The 18,483-nt window shown below is 45.4% G+C and overlaps 1 protein-coding gene across 7 annotated transcripts in view; it reads left to right on the top strand.

The window, feature by feature from the left end:
- shisa4 (shisa family member 4) overlaps window positions 1-18,483 on the top strand; it is a 139,527-nt gene that overhangs the window by 75,655 nt on the left and 45,389 nt on the right. For 5 of the 7 annotated variants that reach the window (XM_059950514.1, XM_059950515.1, XM_059950520.1 and 2 more), the window contains one exon: window positions 16,679-16,766. The exons of the other annotated variants lie outside the window; for them this stretch is intronic. In XM_059950514.1, coding sequence (XP_059806497.1) covers window positions 16,679-16,766 — 88 coding nt within the window. The remainder of the gene's footprint in view (window positions 1-16,678; window positions 16,767-18,483) is intronic. 7 annotated transcript variants of the gene reach the window in all.

The raw sequence follows: 18,483 nt of genomic DNA, 5'->3' as shown, positions 1-18,483 counted from the left end.
TGTCTCCTTCTACTCTTGTCTCCTTTTGACTCTTTCTACTCTTGTCTCCTTTTGACTCTTTCTACTCTTGTCTCCTTCTCCTTTTGTCTCCTGCTACTCTTGTCTCCTTCTACTCGTCTCCTGCTACTCTTGTCTCCTGCTACTCTTGTCTCCTTCTACTCTTGACTCCTTCTACTCTTGTCTCCTTCTACTCTTGTCTCCTTCTACTCTTGTCTCCTGCTACTCTTGACTCCTTCTACTCTTGACTCCTTCTACTCTTGTCTCCTGCTACTCTTGTCTCCTGCTACTCTTGTCTCCTGCTACTCTTGTCTCCTTCTACTCTTGACTCCTTCTACTCTTGTCTCCTTCTACTCTTGTCTCCTTCTACTCTTGACTCCTTCTACTCTTGTCTCCTTCTACTCTTGTCTCCTGCTACTCTTGTCTCCTTCTACTCTTGTCTCCGTCTCCTTCTACTCTTGTCTCCGTCTCCTTCTACTCTTGTCTCCGTCTCCTTCTACTCTTGTCTCCTTCTACTCTTGTCTCCTGCTACTCTTGTCTCCTTCTACTCTTGTCTCCTTCTACTCTTGTCTCCTTCTACTCTTGTCTCCGTCTCCTTCTACTCTTGTCTCCGTCTCCTTCTACTCTTGTCTCCTTCTACTCTTGTCTCCGTCTCCTTCTACTCTTGTCTCCGTCTCCTTCTACTCTTGTCTCCTTCTACTCTTGTCTCCGTCTCCTTCTACTCTTGTCTCCTTCTACTCTTGTCTCCGTCTCCTGCTACTCTTGTCTCCTTCTACTCTTGTCTCCTTCTACTCTTGTCTCCTTCTACTCTTGTCTCCGTCTCCTTCTACTCTTGTCTCCGTCTCCTTCTACTCTTGTCTCCGTCTCCTTCTACTCTTGTCTCCTTCTACTCTTGACTCCTTCTACTCTTGTCTCCTTCTACTCTTGTCTCCTTCTACTCTTGACTCCTTCTACTCTTGTCTCCTTCTACTCTTGTCTCCTGCTACTCTTGTCTCCTTCTACTCTTGTCTCCGTCTCCTTCTACTCTTGTCTCCGTCTCCTTCTACTCTTGTCTCCGTCTCCTTCTACTCTTGTCTCCTTCTACTCTTGTCTCCTGCTACTCTTGTCTCCTTCTACTCTTGTCTCCTTCTACTCTTGTCTCCTTCTACTCTTGTCTCCTTCTACTCTTGTCTCCGTCTCCTTCTACTCTTGTCTCCGTCTCCTTCTACTCTTGTCTCCTTCTACTCTTGTCTCCGTCTCCTTCTACTCTTGTCTCCGTCTCCTTCTACTCTTGTCTCCTTCTACTCTTGTCTCCTTCTACTCTTGTCTCCTGCTACTCTTGTCTCCTTCTCCTTTTGTCTCCTTCTACTCTTGTCTCCTTCTACTCTTGTCTCCGTCTCCTTCTACTCTTGTCTCCTTCTACTCTTGTCTCCTTCTACTCTTGTCTCCTTCTACTCTTGTCTCCTTCTACTCTTGTCTCCGTCTCCTTCTACTCTTGTCTCCTTCTACTCTTGTCTCCTTCTACTCTTGTCTCCTTCTACTCTTGTCTCCTGCTACTCTTGTCTCCTTCTACTCTTGTCTCCTGCTACTCTTGTCTCCTTCTACTCTTGTCTCCTTCTACTCGTCTCCTGCTACTCTTGTCTCCTGCTACTCTTGACTCCTTCTACTCTTGACTCCTTCTACTCTTGTCTCCTTCTACTCTTGTCTCCTTTTGTCTCCTTCTACTCTTGTCTCCTTCTACTCTTGTCTCCTTCTACTCTTGTCTCCTTCTACTTTTGTCTCCTTCTACTCTTGTCTCCTTCTACTCTTGTCTCCTGCTACACTTGTCTCCTGCTACTCTTGTCTCCTGCTACTCTTGACTCCTTCTACTCTTGACTCCTTCTACTCTTGTCTCCTTCTACTCTTGTCTCCTTCTACTCTTGTCTCCTTCTACTCTTCTCCTGCTACACTTGTCTCCTGCTACTCTTGACTCCTTCTACTCTTGACTCCTTCTACTCTTGTCTCCTTCTACTCTTGTCTCCTTTTGACTCTTTCTACTCTTGTCTCCTTCTCCTTTTGTCTCCTTCTACTCTTGTCTCCTGCTACTCTTGTCTCCTTCTACTCTTGTCTCCTTCTACTCTTGTCTCCTTCTCCTTTTGTCTCCTTCTACTCTTGTCTCCTTCTACTCGTCTCCTGCTACTCTTGTCTCCTGCTACTCTTGTCTCCTTCTACTCTTGACTCCTTCTACTCTTGTCTCCTTCTACTCTTGTCTCCTGCTACTCTTGACTCCTTCTACTCTTGACTCCTTCTACTCTTGTCTCCTGCTACTCTTGTCTCCTGCTACTCTTGTCTCCTGCTACTCTTGTCTCCTTCTACTCTTGACTCCTTCTACTCTTGTCTCCTTCTACTCTTGTCTCCTTCTACTCTTGACTCCTTCTACTCTTGTCTCCTTCTACTCTTGTCTCCTGCTACTCTTGTCTCCTTCTACTCTTGTCTCCGTCTCCTTCTACTCTTGTCTCCGTCTCCTTCTACTCTTGTCTCCGTCTCCTTCTACTCTTGTCTCCTTCTACTCTTGTCTCCTGCTACTCTTGTCTCCTTCTACTCTTGTCTCCTTCTACTCTTGTCTCCGTCTCCTTCTACTCTTGTCTCCTTCTACTCTTGTCTCCGTCTCCTTCTCCTCTTGTCTCCGTCTCCTTCTACTCTTGTCTCCTTCTACTCTTGTCTCCTTCTACTCTTGTCTCCTGCTACTCTTGTCTCCTTCTCCTGTTGTCTCCTTCTACTGTTGTCTCCTTCTACTCTTGTCTCCTTCTACTCTTGTCTCCTTCTACTCTTGTCTCCTTCTACTCTTGTCTCCTTCTACTCTTGTCTCCGTCTCCTTCTACTCTTGTCTCCTTCTACTCTTGTCTCCTTCTACTCTTGTCTCCTTCTACTCTTGTCTCCTTCTACTCTTGTCTCCTGCTACTCTTGTCTCCTTCTACTCTTGTCTCCTTCTACTCTTGTCTCCTTCTACTCTTGTCTCCTTCTACTCTTGTCTCCTTCTACTCTTGTCTCCTTCTACTCTTGTCTCCTTCTACTCTTGTCTCCTTCTACTCTTGTCTCCTTCTACTCTTGTCTCCGTCTCCTCTTGTCTCCGTCTCCTTCTACTCTTGTCTCCTTCTACTCTTGTCTCCTGCTACTCTTGTCTCCTTCTACTCTTGTCTCCTTCTACTCTTGTCTCCTTCTACTCTTGTCTCCTTCTACTCTTGTCTCCTTCTACTCTTGTCTCCTTCTACTCTTGTCTCCGTCTCCTTCTACTCTTGTCTCCGTCTCCTTCTACTCTTGTCTCCTTCTACTCTTGTCTCCGTCTCCTTCTACTCTTGTCTCCGTCTCCTTCTACTCTTGTCTCCTTCTACTCTTGTCTCCTTCTACTCTTGTCTCCTTCTACTCTTGTCTCCTGCTACTCTTGTCTCCTTCTCCTTTTGTCTCCTTCTACTCTTGTCTCCTTCTACTCTTGTCTCCGTCTCCTTCTACTCTTGTCTCCTTCTACTCTTGTCTCCTTCTACTCTTGTCTCCTTCTACTCTTGTCTCCTTCTACTCTTGTCTCCGTCTCCTTCTACTCTTGTCTCCTTCTACTCTTGTCTCCTTCTACTCTTGTCTCCTGCTACTCTTGTCTCCTGCTACTCTTGTCTCCTTCTACTCTTGTCTCCTGCTACTCTTGTCTCCTTCTACTCTTGTCTCCTTCTACTCGTCTCCTGCTACTCTTGTCTCCTGCTACTCTTGACTCCTTCTACTCTTGACTCCTTCTACTCTTGTCTCCTTCTACTCTTGTCTCCTTTTGTCTCCTTCTACTCTTGTCTCCTTCTACTCTTGTCTCCTTCTACTCTTGTCTCCTTCTACTCTTGTCTCCTTCTACTCTTGTCTCCTTCTACTCTTGTCTCCTGCTACACTTGTCTCCTGCTACTCTTGTCTCCTGCTACTCTTGACTCCTTCTACTCTTGACTCCTTCTACTCTTGTCTCCTTCTACTCTTGTCTCCTTCTACTCTTGTCTCCTTCTACTCTTGTCTCCTGCTACACTTGTCTCCTGCTACTCTTGACTCCTTCTACTCTTGACTCCTTCTACTCTTGTCTCCTTCTACTCTTGTCTCCTTTTGACTCTTTCTACTCTTGTCTCCTTCTCCTTTTGTCTCCTTCTACTCTTGTCTCCTGCTACTCTTGTCTCCTTCTACTCTTGTCTCCTTCTACTCTTGTCTCCTTCTCCTTTTGTCTCCTTCTACTCTTGTCTCCTTCTACTCGTCTCCTGCTACTCTTGTCTCCTGCTACTCTTGTCTCCTTCTACTCTTGACTCCTTCTACTCTTGTCTCCTTCTACTCTTGTCTCCTTCTACTCTTGTCTCCTGCTACTCTTGACTCCTTCTACTCTTGACTCCTTCTACTCTTGTCTCCTGCTACTCTTGTCTCCTGCTACTCTTGTCTCCTGCTACTCTTGCCTCCTTCTACTCTTGACTCCTTCTACTCTTGTCTCCTTCTACTCTTGTCTCCTTCTACTCTTGACTCCTTCTACTCTTGTCTCCTTCTACTCTTGTCTCCTGCTACTCTTGTCTCCTTCTACTCTTGTCTCCGTCTCCTTCTACTCTTGTCTCCGTCTCCTTCTACTCTTGTCTCCGTCTCCTTCTACTCTTGTCTCCTTCTACTCTTGTCTCCTGCTACTCTTGTCTCCTTCTACTCTTGTCTCCTTCTACTCTTGTCTCCGTCTCCTTCTACTCTTGTCTCCGTCTCCTTCTACTCTTGTCTCCTTCTACTCTTGTCTCCGTCTCCTTCTACTCTTGTCTCCTTCTACTCTTGTCTCCTTCTACTCTTGTCTCCTGCTACTCTTGTCTCCTTCTCCTTTTGTCTCCTTCTACTCTTGTCTCCTTCTACTCTTGTCTCCTTCTACTCTTGTCTCCTTCTACTCTTGTCTCCTTCTACTCTTGTCTCCGTCTCCTTCTACTCTTGTCTCCTTCTACTCTTGTCTCCTTCTACTCTTGTCTCCTTCTACTCTTGTCTCCTTCTACTCTTGTCTCCTGCTACTCTTGTCTCCTTCTACTCTTGTCTCCTTCTACTCTTGTCTCCTTCTACTCTTGTCTCCTTCTACTCTTGTCTCCTTCTACTCTTGTCTCCTTCTACTCTTGTCTCCTTCTACTCTTGTCTCCTTCTACTCTTGTCTCCTTCTACTCTTGTCTCCGTCTCCTTCTACTCTTGTCTCCTTCTACTCTTGTCTCCTGCTACTCTTGTCTCCTTCTACTCTTGTCTCCTTCTACTCTTGTCTCCTTCTACTCTTGTCTCCTTCTACTCTTGTCTCCTTCTACTCTTGTCTCCTTCTACTCTTGTCTCCTTCTACTCTTGTCTCCTTCTACTCTTGTCTCCTTCTACTCCTACTCTTGTCTCCTTCTACTCTTGACTCCTTCTACTCTTGTCTCCTTCTACTCTTGTCTCCTTCTACTCTTGACTCCTTCTACTCTTGTCTCCTTCTACTCTTGTCTCCTGCTACTCTTGTCTCCTTCTACTATTGTCTCCGTCTCCTTCTACTCTTGTCTCCGTCTCCTTCTACTCTTGTCTCCGTCTCCTTCTACTCTTGTCTCCTTCTACTCTTGTCTCCTGCTACTCTTGTCTCCTTCTACTCTTGTCTCCTTCTACTCTTGTCTCCGTCTCCTTCTACTCTTGTCTCCTTCTACTCTTGTCTCCGTCTCCTTCTACTCTTGTCTCCGTCTCCTTCTACTCTTGTCTCCTTCTACTCTTGTCTCCTTCTACTCTTGTCTCCTGCTACTCTTGTCTCCTTCTCCTTTTGTCTCCTTCTACTCTTGTCTCCTTCTACTCTTGTCTCCTTCTACTCTTGTCTCCTTCTACTCTTGTCTCCGTCTCCTTCTACTCTTGTCTCCTTCTACTCTTGTCTCCTTCTACTCTTGTCTCCTTCTACTCTTGTCTCCTTCTACTCTTGTCTCCTGCTACTCTTGTCTCCTTCTACTCTTGTCTCCTTCTACTCTTGTCTCCTTCTACTCTTGTCTCCTTCTACTCTTGTCTCCTTCTACTCTTGTCTCCGTCTCCTTCTACTCTTGTCTCCTTCTACTCTTGTCTCCTTCTACTCTTGTCTCCTTCTACTCTTGTCTCCTTCTACTCTTGTCTCCTTCTACTCTTGTCTCCTTCTACTCTTGTCTCCTTCTACTCTTGTCTCCTTCTACTCTTGTCTCCTTCTACTCTTGTCTCCTTCTACTCTTGTCTCCTTCTACTCTTGTCTCCTTCTACTCTTGTCTCCGTCTCCTTCTACTCTTGTCTCCTTCTACTCTTGTCTCCGTCTCCTTCTACTCTTGTCTCCTTCTACTCTTGTCTCCTTCTACTCTTGTCTCCTTCTACTCTTGTCTCCTTCTACTCTTGTCTCCTGCTACTCTTGTCTCCTTCTACTCTTGTCTCCTTCTACTCTTGTCTCCTTCTACTCTTGTCTCCTTCTACTCTTGTCTCCTTCTACTCTTGTCTCCGTCTCCTTCTACTCTTGTCTCCTTCTACTCTTGTCTCCTTCTACTCTTGTCTCCTTCTACTCTTGTCTCCTTCTACTCTTGTCTCCTTCTACTCTTGACTCCTTCTACTCTTGTCTCCTTCTACTCTTGTCTCCTTCTACTCTTGTCTCCTTCTACTCTTGTCTCCTTCTACTCTTGTCTCCTTCTACTCTTGTCTCCTTCTACTCTTGTCTCCGTCTCCTTCTACTCTTGTCTCCTTCTACTCTTGTCTCCTTCTACTCTTGTCTCCTTCTACTCTTGTCTCCTTCTACTCTTGTCTCCTGCTACTCTTGTCTCCGTCTCCTTCTACTCTTGTCTCCTTCTACTCTTGACTCCTTCTACTCTTGTCTCCTTCTACTCTTGTCTCCTTCTACTCTTGACTCCTTCTACTCTTGTCTCCTTCTACTCTTGTCTCCTGCTACTCTTGTCTCCTTCTACTCTTGTCCGTCTCCTTCTACTCTTGTCTCCGTCTCCTTCTACTCTTGTCTCCGTCTCCTTCTACTCTTGTCTCCTTCTACTCTTGTCTCCTGCTACTCTTGTCTCCTTCTACTCTTGTCTCCTTCTACTCTTGTCTCCTTCTACTCTTGTCTCCTGCTACTCTTGTCTCCTTCTACTCTTGTCTCCGTCTCCTTCTACTCTTGTCTCCGTCTCCTTCTACTCTTGTCTCCGTCTCCTTCTACTCTTGTCTCCTTCTACTCTTGTCTCCTGCTACTCTTGTCTCCTTCTACTCTTGTCTCCTTCTACTCTTGTCTCCGTCTCCTTCTACTCTTGTCTCCTTCTACTCTTGTCTCCGTCTCCTTCTACTCTTGTCTCCGTCTCCTTCTACTCTTGTCTCCTTCTACTCTTGTCTCCTTCTACTCTTGTCTCCTGCTACTCTTGTCTCCTTCTCCTTTTGTCTCCTTCTACTCTTGTCTCCTTCTACTCTTGTCTCCTTCTACTCTTGTCTCCTTCTACTCTTGTCTCCGTCTCCTTCTACTCTTGTCTCCTTCTACTCTTGTCTCCTTCTACTCTTGTCTCCTTCTACTCTTGTCTCCTTCTACTCTTGTCTCCGTCTCCTTCTACTCTTGTCTCCTTCTACTCTTGTCTCCTTCTACTCTTGTCTCCTTCTACTCTTGTCTCCTTCTACTCTTGTCTCCTTCTACTCTTGTCTCCTTCTACTCTTGTCTCCTTCTACTCTTGTCTCCTTCTACTCTTGTCTCCTTCTACTCTTGTCTCCTTCTACTCTTGTCTCCTTCTACTCTTGTCTCCTTCTACTCTTGTCTCCTTCTACTCTTGTCTCCGTCTCCTTCTACTCTTGTCTCCTTCTACTCTTGTCTCCTTCTACTCTTGTCTCCTTCTACTCTTGTCTCCTTCTACTCTTGTCTCCTGCTACTCTTGTCTCCTTCTACTCTTGTCTCCTTCTACTCTTGTCTCCTTCTACTCTTGTCTCCTTCTACTCTTGTCTCCTTCTACTCTTGTCTCCGTCTCCTTCTACTCTTGTCTCCTTCTACTCTTGTCTCCTTCTACTCTTGTCTCCTTCTACTCTTGTCTCCTTCTACTCTTGTCTCCTTCTACTCTTGTCTCCTTCTACTCTTGTCTCCTTCTACTCTTGTCTCCTTCTACTCTTGTCTCCTTCTACTCTTGTCTCCTTCTACTCTTGTCTCCTTCTACTCTTGTCTCCTTCTACTCTTGTCTCCGTCTCCTTCTACTCTTGTCTCCTTCTACTCTTGTCTCCTTCTACTCTTGTCTCCTTCTACTCTTGTCTCCTTCTACTCTTGTCTCCTGCTACTCTTGTCTCCGTCTCCTTCTACTCTTGTCTCCTTCTACTCTTGTCTCCTTCTACTCTTGTCTCCTTCTACTCTTGTCTCCTTCTACTCTTGTCTCCTTCTACTCTTGTCTCCTTCTACTCTTGTCTCCTTCTACTCTTGTCTCCTTCTACTCTTGTCTCCTTCTACTCTTGTCTCCTTCTACTCTTGTCTCCTTCTACTCTTGTCTCCTTCTACTCTTGTCTCCGTCTCCTTCTACTCTTGTCTCCTGCTACTCTTGTCTCCTTCTACTCTTGTCTCCTTCTACTCTTGTCTCCTTCTACTCTTGTCTCCTTCTACTCTTGTCTCCTTCTACTCTTGTCTCCGTCTCCTTCTACTCTTGTCTCCTTCTACTCTTGTCTCCTTCTACTCTTGTCTCCTTCTACTCTTGTCTCCTTCTACTCTTGTCTCCTTCTACTCTTGTCTCCTTCTACTCTTGTCTCCTTCTACTCTTGTCTCCTTCTACTCTTGTCTCCTTCTACTCTTGTCTCCTTCTACTCTTGTCTCCTTCTACTCTTGTCTCCGTCTCCTTCTACTCTTGTCTCCTTCTACTCTTGTCTCCGTCTCCTTCTACTCTTGTCTCCTTCTACTCTTGTCTCCTTCTACTCTTGTCTCCTTCTACTCTTGTCTCCTTCTACTCTTGTCTCCTGCTACTCTTGTCTCCTTCTACTCTTGTCTCCTTCTACTCTTGTCTCCTTCTACTCTTGTCTCCTTCTACTCTTGTCTCCTTCTACTCTTGTCTCCGTCTCCTTCTACTCTTGTCTCCTTCTACTCTTGTCTCCTTCTACTCTTGTCTCCTTCTACTCTTGTCTCCTTCTACTCTTGACTCCTTCTACTCTTGTCTCCTTCTACTCTTGTCTCCTTCTACTCTTGTCTCCTTCTACTCTTGTCTCCTTCTACTCTTGTCTCCTTCTACTCTTGTCTCCTTCTACTCTTGTCTCCGTCTCCTTCTACTCTTGTCTCCTTCTACTCTTGTCTCCTTCTACTCTTGTCTCCTTCTACTCTTGTCTCCTTCTACTCTTGTCTCCTGCTACTCTTGTCTCCGTCTCCTTCTACTCTTGTCTCCTTCTACTCTTGTCTCCTTCTACTCTTGACTCCTTCTACTCTTGTCTCCTTCTACTCTTGTCTCCTTCTACTCTTGACTCCTTCTACTCTTGTCTCCTTCTACTCTTGTCTCCTGCTACTCTTGTCTCCTTCTACTCTTGTCCGTCTCCTTCTACTCTTGTCTCCGTCTCCTTCTACTCTTGTCTCCGTCTCCTTCTACTCTTGTCTCCTTCTACTCTTGTCTCCTGCTACTCTTGTCTCCTTCTACTCTTGTCTCCTTCTACTCTTGTCTCCTTCTACTCTTGTCTCCTGCTACTCTTGTCTCCTTCTACTCTTGTCTCCGTCTCCTTCTACTCTTGTCTCCGTCTCCTTCTACTCTTGTCTCCGTCTCCTTCTACTCTTGTCTCCTTCTACTCTTGTCTCCTGCTACTCTTGTCTCCTTCTACTCTTGTCTCCTTCTACTCTTGTCTCCGTCTCCTTCTACTCTTGTCTCCTTCTACTCTTGTCTCCGTCTCCTTCTACTCTTGTCTCCGTCTCCTTCTACTCTTGTCTCCTTCTACTCTTGTCTCCTTCTACTCTTGTCTCCTGCTACTCTTGTCTCCTTCTACTCTTGTCTCCTTCTACTCTTGTCTCCTTCTACTCTTGTCTCCTTCTACTCTTGTCTCCGTCTCCTTCTACTCTTGTCTCCTTCTACTCTTGTCTCCTTCTACTCTTGTCTCCTTCTACTCTTGTCTCCTTCTACTCTTGTCTCCGTCTCCTTCTACTCTTGTCTCCTTCTACTCTTGTCTCCTTCTACTCTTGTCTCCTTCTACTCTTGTCTCCTTCTACTCTTGTCTCCTTCTACTCTTGTCTCCTTCTACTCTTGTCTCCTTCTACTCTTGTCTCCTTCTACTCTTGTCTCCTTCTACTCTTGTCTCCTTCTACTCTTGTCTCCGTCTCCTTCTACTCTTGTCTCCTTCTACTCTTGTCTCCTTCTACTCTTGTCTCCTTCTACTCTTGTCTCCTTCTACTCTTGTCTCCTGCTACTCTTGTCTCCTTCTACTCTTGTCTCCTTCTACTCTTGTCTCCTTCTACTCTTGTCTCCTTCTACTCTTGTCTCCTTCTACTCTTGTCTCCGTCTCCTTCTACTCTTGTCTCCTTCTACTCTTGTCTCCTTCTACTCTTGTCTCCTTCTACTCTTGTCTCCTTCTACTCTTGTCTCCTTCTACTCTTGTCTCCTTCTACTCTTGTCTCCTTCTACTCTTGTCTCCTTCTACTCTTGTCTCCTTCTACTCTTGTCTCCTTCTACTCTTGTCTCCTTCTACTCTTGTCTCCTTCTACTCTTGTCTCCGTCTCCTTCTACTCTTGTCTCCTTCTACTCTTGTCTCCTTCTACTCTTGTCTCCTTCTACTCTTGTCTCCTTCTACTCTTGTCTCCTGCTACTCTTGTCTCCGTCTCCTTCTACTCTTGTCTCCTTCTACTCTTGTCTCCTTCTACTCTTGACTCCTTCTACTCTTGTCTCCTTCTACTCTTGTCTCCTTCTACTCTTGACTCCTTCTACTCTTGTCTCCTTCTACTCTTGTCTCCTGCTACTCTTGTCTCCTTCTACTCTTGTCTCCGTCTCCTTCTACTCTTGTCTCCGTCTCCTTCTACTCTTGTCTCCGTCTCCTTCTACTCTTGTCTCCTTCTACTCTTGTCTCCTGCTACTCTTGTCTCCTTCTACTCTTGTCTCCTTCTACTCTTGTCTCCTTCTACTCTTGTCTCCTTCTACTCTTGTCTCCTGCTACTCTTGTCTCCTGCTACTCTTGTCTCCTTCTACTCTTGTCTCCTTCTACTCTTGTCTCCTGCTACTCTTGTCTCCTTCTACTCTTGTCTCCTTCTACTCTTGTCTCCTTCTACTCTTGTCTCCTTCTACTCTTGTCTCCTTCTACTCTTGTCTCCTTCTACTCTTGTCTCCTTCTACTCTTGTCTCCTGCTACTCTTGTCTCCTGCTACTCTTGTCTCTTTCTACTCTTGTCTCCTTCTACTCTTGTCTCCTTCTACTCTTGTCTCCTTCTACTCTTGTCTCCTGCTCTATAAGATGTCTCATTTTGAACTCTTCTCGCCGCTATCACCGGCTGACATCCATGCCCTGATCAGATCGCTGAAGAAATAACAGACCGGATGTTTCCTATAGCCGGGGAGTATAGGACCGGAGGGCACAGATCGAGTGGGTGTGGAGAGGATGTTTCCTATAGTCGGGGAGTATAGGACCGGAGGGCACAGATCGAGTGGGTGTGGAGAGTATGTTTCCTATAGTCGGGGAGTATAGGACCGGAGGGCACAGATCGAGTGGGTGTGGAGAGGATGTTTCCTATAGTCGGGGAGTATAGGACCGGAGGGCACAGATCGAGTGGGTGTGGAGAGTATGTTTCCTATAGTGGGGGAGTCTAGGACCGGAGGGCACAGATCGAGTGGGTGTGGAGAGTATGTTTCCTATAGTCGGGGAGTATAGGACCGGAGGGCACAGATCGAGTGGGTGTGGAGAGTATGTTTCCTATAGTGGGGGAGTCTAGGACCGGAGGGCACAGATCGAGTGGGTGTGGAGAGGATGTTTCCTATAGTCGGGGAGTATAGGACCGGAGGGCACAGATCGAGTGGGTGTGGAGAGTATGTTTCCTATAGTCGGGGAGTATAGGACCGGAGGGCACAGATCGAGTGGGTGTGGAGAGGATGTTTCCTATAGTCGGGGAGTATAGGACCGGAGGGCACAGATCGAGTGGGTGTGGAGAGGATGTTTCCTATAGTCGGGGAGTATAGGACCGGAGGGCACAGATCGAGTGGGTGTGGAGAGGATGTTTCCTATAGTCGGGGAGTATAGGACCGGAGGGCACAGATCGAGTGGGTGTGGAGAGTATGTTTCCTATAGTCGGGGAGTATAGGACCGGAGGGCACAGATCGAGTGGGTGTGGAGAGGATGTTTCCTATAGTCGGGGAGTATAGGACCGGAGGGCACAGATCGAGTGGGTGTGGAGAAGATGTTTCCTATAGTCGGGGAGTATAGGACCGGAGGGCACAGATCGAGTGGGTGTGGAGAGGATGTTTCCTATAGTCGGGGAGTATAGGACCGGAGGGCACAGATCGAGTGGGTGTGAAGAGGATGTTTCCTATAGTCGGGGAGTATAGGACCGGAGGGCACAGATCGAGTGGGTGTGGAGAGGATGTTTCCTATAGTCGGGGAATATAGGACCGGAGGACACAGATCGAGTGGGTGTGGAGAGGATGTTTCCTATAGTCGGGGAGTATAGGACCGGAGGGCACAGATCGAGTGGGTGTGGAGAGGATGTTTCCTATAGTCGGGGAGTATAGGACCGGAGGGCACAGATCGAGTGGGTGTGGAGAGGATGTTTCCTATAGCCGGGGAGTATAGGACCGGAGGGCACAGATCGAGTGGGTGTGGAGAGGATGTTTCCTATAGTCGGGGAGTATAGGACCGGAGGGCACAGATCGAGTGGGTGTGGAGAGGATGTTTCCTATAGTCGGGGAGTATAGGACCGGAGGGCACAGATCGAGTGGGTGTGGAGAGGATGTTTCCTATAGTCGGGGAGTATAGGACCGGAGGACACAGATCGAGTGGGTGTGGAGAGGATGTTTCCTATAGTCGGGGAGTATAGGACCGGAGGACACAGATCGAGTGGGTGTGTAGAGGATGTATCCTATAGTCGGGGAGTATAGGACCGGAGGGCACAGATCGAGTGGGTGTGGAGAGTATGTTTCCTATAGTCGGGGAGTATAGGACCGGAGGGCACAGATCGAGTGGGTGTGGAGAAGATGTTTCCTATAGTCGGGGAGTATAGGACCGGAGGGCACAGATCGAGTGGGTGTGGGGAGGATGTTTCCTATAGCCGGGGAGTATAGGACCGGAGGGCACAGATCGAGTGGGTGTGTAGAGTATGTTTCCTATAGTCGGGGAGTATAGGACCGGAGGGCACAGATCGAGTGGGTGTGGAGAGGATGTTTCCTATAGTCGGGGAGTATAGGACCGGAAGGCACAGATCGAGTGGGTGTGTAGAGTATGTTTCCTATAGTCGGGGAGTATAGGACCGGAGGGCACAGATCGAGTGGGTGTGGAGAGGATGTTTCCTATAGTCGGGGAGTATAGGACCGGAAGGCACAGATCGAGTGGGTGTGTAGAGGATGTTTCCTATAGTCGGGGAGTCTAGCACCAGAGGGCATGACCTCTAGAAAAGAGATGAGGAATTTCTTTACCCAAAAGTTGGTGAATGCGTGGAATTCCTTGCCACAGATGGCTGTGTATATTTAAAGTGGAGGTTGATAACTTCTTAATTAGTACGGGTGTCAAATGTTACAGGAAGAAGGCAGGAGAATGAGGTGAGAGGGATAATAAATCAGCCATGATAGAATATGGAGCAGACTCAATGGGTTTTCATGTTGGTATTCTCAAATATCTTGTACACCGCTCTCTCCTCCAAGCCAGTGAAATGGTAAATAATTCAGGGCCATAGATTGATAGTTTTTGGTGGTGCTCCACTAGTTACATACTTACATCCTGAGAAAGGTTCATTAACTCTACCCATTCATCATTTTCCCCAGACTGTGAGCTCTTGTATAGTGTGATAGCCTTTTATCAAATTCTTCTGGAATGTTAACCACCCAATGGCCACTTTATTCAGTACAGGAGGTACCTAATAAATTAGTCACTGTGTCAGCTTGAGCTAGTCCGGCCATTCTGCTCTGACCTCTCTCATTAACAAGGTATTTACACTCCACAGGATTCTGCTTGGCGGATTTTTAAAAATGTTTTTGCATCGTTCTCTAAACTCTAGAGGCTGTTGTGCTCAAAAATCCCAGGAGATCAGCAGTTTCTGAGATAATCAAACCATCCTCCCTTCTCTCCCCACCCCCTTAATTCTGATTTTGGTCTGAACAACAACTGAACCTGTGACCGTGCCTGTATGCTTCTATGCGCTGAATTGCTGCCACATGATTGGTTGATTAGATACTTGCTGGTATGCAGGTGAACTTAATAAAGTGACCGTTAAATTTACATGGGAGAGTTTGAACTAGTCATGTAGGAGGCAGGGAACTGAAACCCGGTCAGTAGGGAAGGATTGGAAAAATCAAGACAGGTATGTGGGTCGGATAGTTTGAAGTGTGCATATTTTAATACTCAGAGTATTATGGGTGAGGGTGATGAACTTAGAGCATGGAACAGTAAGTGAAACTATTTTGTTGTAGCCATTACTAATTGTGAGAGGGGCGGGAACGAGTGATTAATGTACCAAGTTTTTGAAGTTCCAGTAAAGATAGAGGAGGAGGTAAAAGAGGGGAGCAGAATTGCACTATTAATCAAGGACATCACAGCTGCACTCAGGAAACATAATGGGAGGGGCAGACGCTGAGTCTATTTGGGTAGAACTCAGGAAAAGTAAGGGCACAGTCAAACTGATGGGTTTGTACTACAGACCCTCAGTAGTCACCGGGACAGTGAAGAATGGATATAAAATGTATTCTCCCCCTCTTGGAAGTTTTCATGGTTAATTGATTTACAACATTGAATTACAGTGGATTTAACTTGACTTTTTTGACAGTGATCAACAGAAAAAAAACTTTGTGTGAAAATAGATCTCTATAAAGTGATCTAAATTAATTACAAATATAAAAAAATGGATTGCAGAAATATTCAGACCCTTTAATTTGACACACCAAATCATCACTGGTGCAGCCAATTGGTCTTAGAAGTCACATGATTAGTTAAATGGAGATCACCTGTGTGCAGTCAAGGTGTTTCAATTGATTGGGGTAAAAATAAACCTGTATCTGGAAGGTCCAACTGCTGTTGAGTCAATATCCTAGCAAAAAGTACACCATGAAGATGAACACTCTAAGCAACTCTGTGAAAAGGTTATTGAAAAGCACAAGTCAGAAGACGGAAACAAGAAAATTTCCAAGTCGGTGAATATCCACTGGAGTACAATTAAGTCCATCATCAAGAAATGGAAAGAATATGGCACAGCTGTAAATCTGCCTAGAACAAGCTATTCCCAAAAACTGAGTGACTGTGCAAGAAGGGGACTAGTGAGGGAGGCCACCAAGAGACCAGGAGGAGTTAGAAGCCTCAGTGGCTGAGATGGGAAATACTGCGCATACAACACTGTTTCCCGGCTGCTTCACCAGTCACAGCTTTATGGGAGAGTGGTAAAGAGAAAGCCACTGTTGAAAAAACTCACATGAAATCTCAGCTAGAGTTTTCCGGAAGGCATGTGGAAGATTCTGAAGACAGCTGGAAAAATGTTCTGTGGTCTGATAAAACCAAAATCGGGTTCTTTGGCCATCAGACTAAACGCTATGTCTGATCTTCATCAGACATCAGGAAATTATACCTTGAAGATAATTTCATCAAGAAGTTTGTTTTTACTTTGATGTGAGAGTCTCTTCTGTTGATCAGTGTCAAAAAAACCAAATTAAATCCACTGTGATTCAATATTGTAAAACAATAAAACATGAAACCTGTATAAAATAATAAAGTTGCTCTCATGGGGACTTCAAATTCCCTAATATAAACTGGGACCTTGGTGTATGGGGTTTCAATGCGGCTGAATTAGTCAAGCGAGAGGAGAGGCCGTACAGGACCTGGTGTGGGGTCATGAGCCTGGCCAGGTGACTGACCTTTCAGTGGGTGAGCAGTTGGGGAATGTGACCACAACTCATTAACTTTCAGGATAGGTATGGGCTTTGCGGGAAAGTTTTAAATTGAAGTGGGGCAAATTGTGGGAGCAGTTGGCAGGAAATAAGAAGAGTTAATTGGGAACACCTTTTCTTGGCAAGTCCACATCAGACATGTGGAGGGTGTTAAAGATCAATTGCACAGAGCACAGGAAAGGTATCTTCCTGTTAGAAGGAAAGATAAGAGAACCTTGGATGTCCAGAGAGGTGATGAATTTAGTCAAGAAGAAAAAGGAAAAGTATGTGAAGCTTCAGAAGTCAGGGTCAAACAGAGCATGTGAGAAGTCTAAAGAAGCCAGAAAAGAACTACAGAAGGGAATTAGGAAAGCAAGAAGGGGCATGAAAAGTCCTTGGCAAGAAGGACTAAGGTGAATCCCAGAGCATTATACACAAACATCAAGAGCAAGAGGATTAGCAAGGATAGGACCACTCAGAATAAAGGGAGAAAATTTTGCTTGGATGCAGAGAATGTGAGTGAGATATTTTATGTGCAGTTTGCTTCAGTATTTACCAAGGCAAAGGATATGGAGATACTTTAGGGTGTTTAGAAGTCAAGAAGGGGGAAGTGTTGGGCCTGCTGATGAATTATTCCTCAGGGCCTGATGAGATTTACTCCAGATTATCAAAGAAGGAAAAAGACAAGATTGCTGGGGCCTTGACCAGTATCTTCGTATCCTCTCTCAGCACAGGAGAGGTCCTGGATGACTGACAAGTGGCTAATATGCCTCTATTTAAGAAGGGAACAGTGGAAGTTCAAGGGAACTATAGACTGGTGAGTATTGCTTCAGTTGTAAGGAATTTGCTGGAGAAAATTGTTAGGAATGGGATATATGAGCATTTGGGAACCCATGGCCTAATTAGGGAGAGCCAGCAAGTTCCTCATGGGAGGCTAATCCAGAATGTTAAGATGCATGGGACCTGAAGCAAATTGTCTGTTTGGATTCAGATCTGGCTTGAAGACAGAGGGTAGTGGTGAAGGGACTTGCTCGAGCTGGAGGTTGTTTTCTGTGGAGCACCGGAGTCTGGGGTGGGGGGGGAGGAGATGTGATAGAGGTTTATAAGATTATGAGAGGCATAGAATAGACAGGGAGTTTCTCATGGTTGAAATATCTAAGTACCAGGGGGCATGCATTAAAGGTGAGAGGGGGATGTGAGAGGTAAGATTTTTAATCAGTGACATGGATACCTGGAATATGCTGCCTGTTATGGTCATAGACTGAAATACATTAGAGGCTTTTATAAGACGTTTGGAAGTTGGAGAGATATGGACATTGCATAGGTTGGAGGGTTTAGTGTTTAAGCGTTTTAGCTGGTTGGGCTCAACGTTGTGGCTGAATGGCCTGTTCCACGAGTGTACACTGCATCTACAAATCCTCCTTATCACTTCTGCTTGTTACATCCTGAATGGACACTCAGATTTGTTAAACATAACTTTCTTTTATAAAATTATGTAGACTTAGCTTAATTACATTAAACTTTTCAAAGCAACTAGCTATTACTTCCTTGATTATAGACTCCAGCATCTTGCCAACAGCAGATGTTAAACTAACTGCCCTGTAGTTTTCTGTGGTTTTTGTCACCCTCCCTTCTTGTACAAGGCAATGACATTTAAAGTTTTCCTGTTAACTGGCAACCTCTCGGAACTCAGGCTACAAATTCAGAAACCAATTCCTTTGGATGCAGAATCAGGTGTACTAATATTGACATATGTCATGAAAGTTGTTGTTTTGTGGCAGCAGTACAATGCAATGCATAAAACATTTTATATATATCCGGGATTCCCTTTGTTTATTTCGAACACGTTGCCGCCCTCTTAATGGGGACAGGAGACTGCTGCTGAACAGTTTCTAACTAGCATCAGTCACATGTACTTGTTTGGCCGTTAGAACTACACCGTGCTTAGAGCAAACAGCTTTTGAGTAGCGTCATTTGCCTGTACTTGTGTCATGTTATCCTTTTGGGCCAACAGACGCCAATTTAAAAAGTAGTGATTTTTGATAATTTTGTTTTATATTATGACTTAATAAAAATTCAGACCAGTGTCAAGAAGACATAAAAAGATTTGACCCTGGCAGAAAAAGTTATTCTAGGTGTCTGCACTGATTTTCTTTATTTACAGTCAATCAGAAGAACACGACAGCATACACTGGGTGAATTCCTCCGATAACTAACACGATCTTATAGCACAATAGTCATATTGGTAGTGTTCTAATTTGTCTGTATTTTATTTAAATACATCATTTCTTAGTCAGTTAAACGGTAGGTTCTCTTTTATATCTTTTTAACTATTTCCATGAAGCTTCGGCTAATTGGGTCAGGGGCTTAGTTTGGCCAAAATGTACCAGCTGATCTGTCTCACTCCTGTAGGCCGTTAGGTCCTGGTGACTTGCACACCTTTAGGGCTGATTTATATTTGTGCGTACGGGCTACACTGTAGCCCTGATTTTCACTTCTGCATAGCTCTACACCTTAGCGAGCATGCATTGGTG

Source organism: Hypanus sabinus, chromosome 25 (genome assembly GCF_030144855.1).
Source record: "Hypanus sabinus isolate sHypSab1 chromosome 25, sHypSab1.hap1, whole genome shotgun sequence".
Lineage (NCBI taxonomy): Eukaryota > Metazoa > Chordata > Chondrichthyes > Myliobatiformes > Dasyatidae > Hypanus > Hypanus sabinus.
Note: the sequence above shows the minus strand (reverse complement) of the source record. Positions and strands in the feature narration are given on the sequence as shown.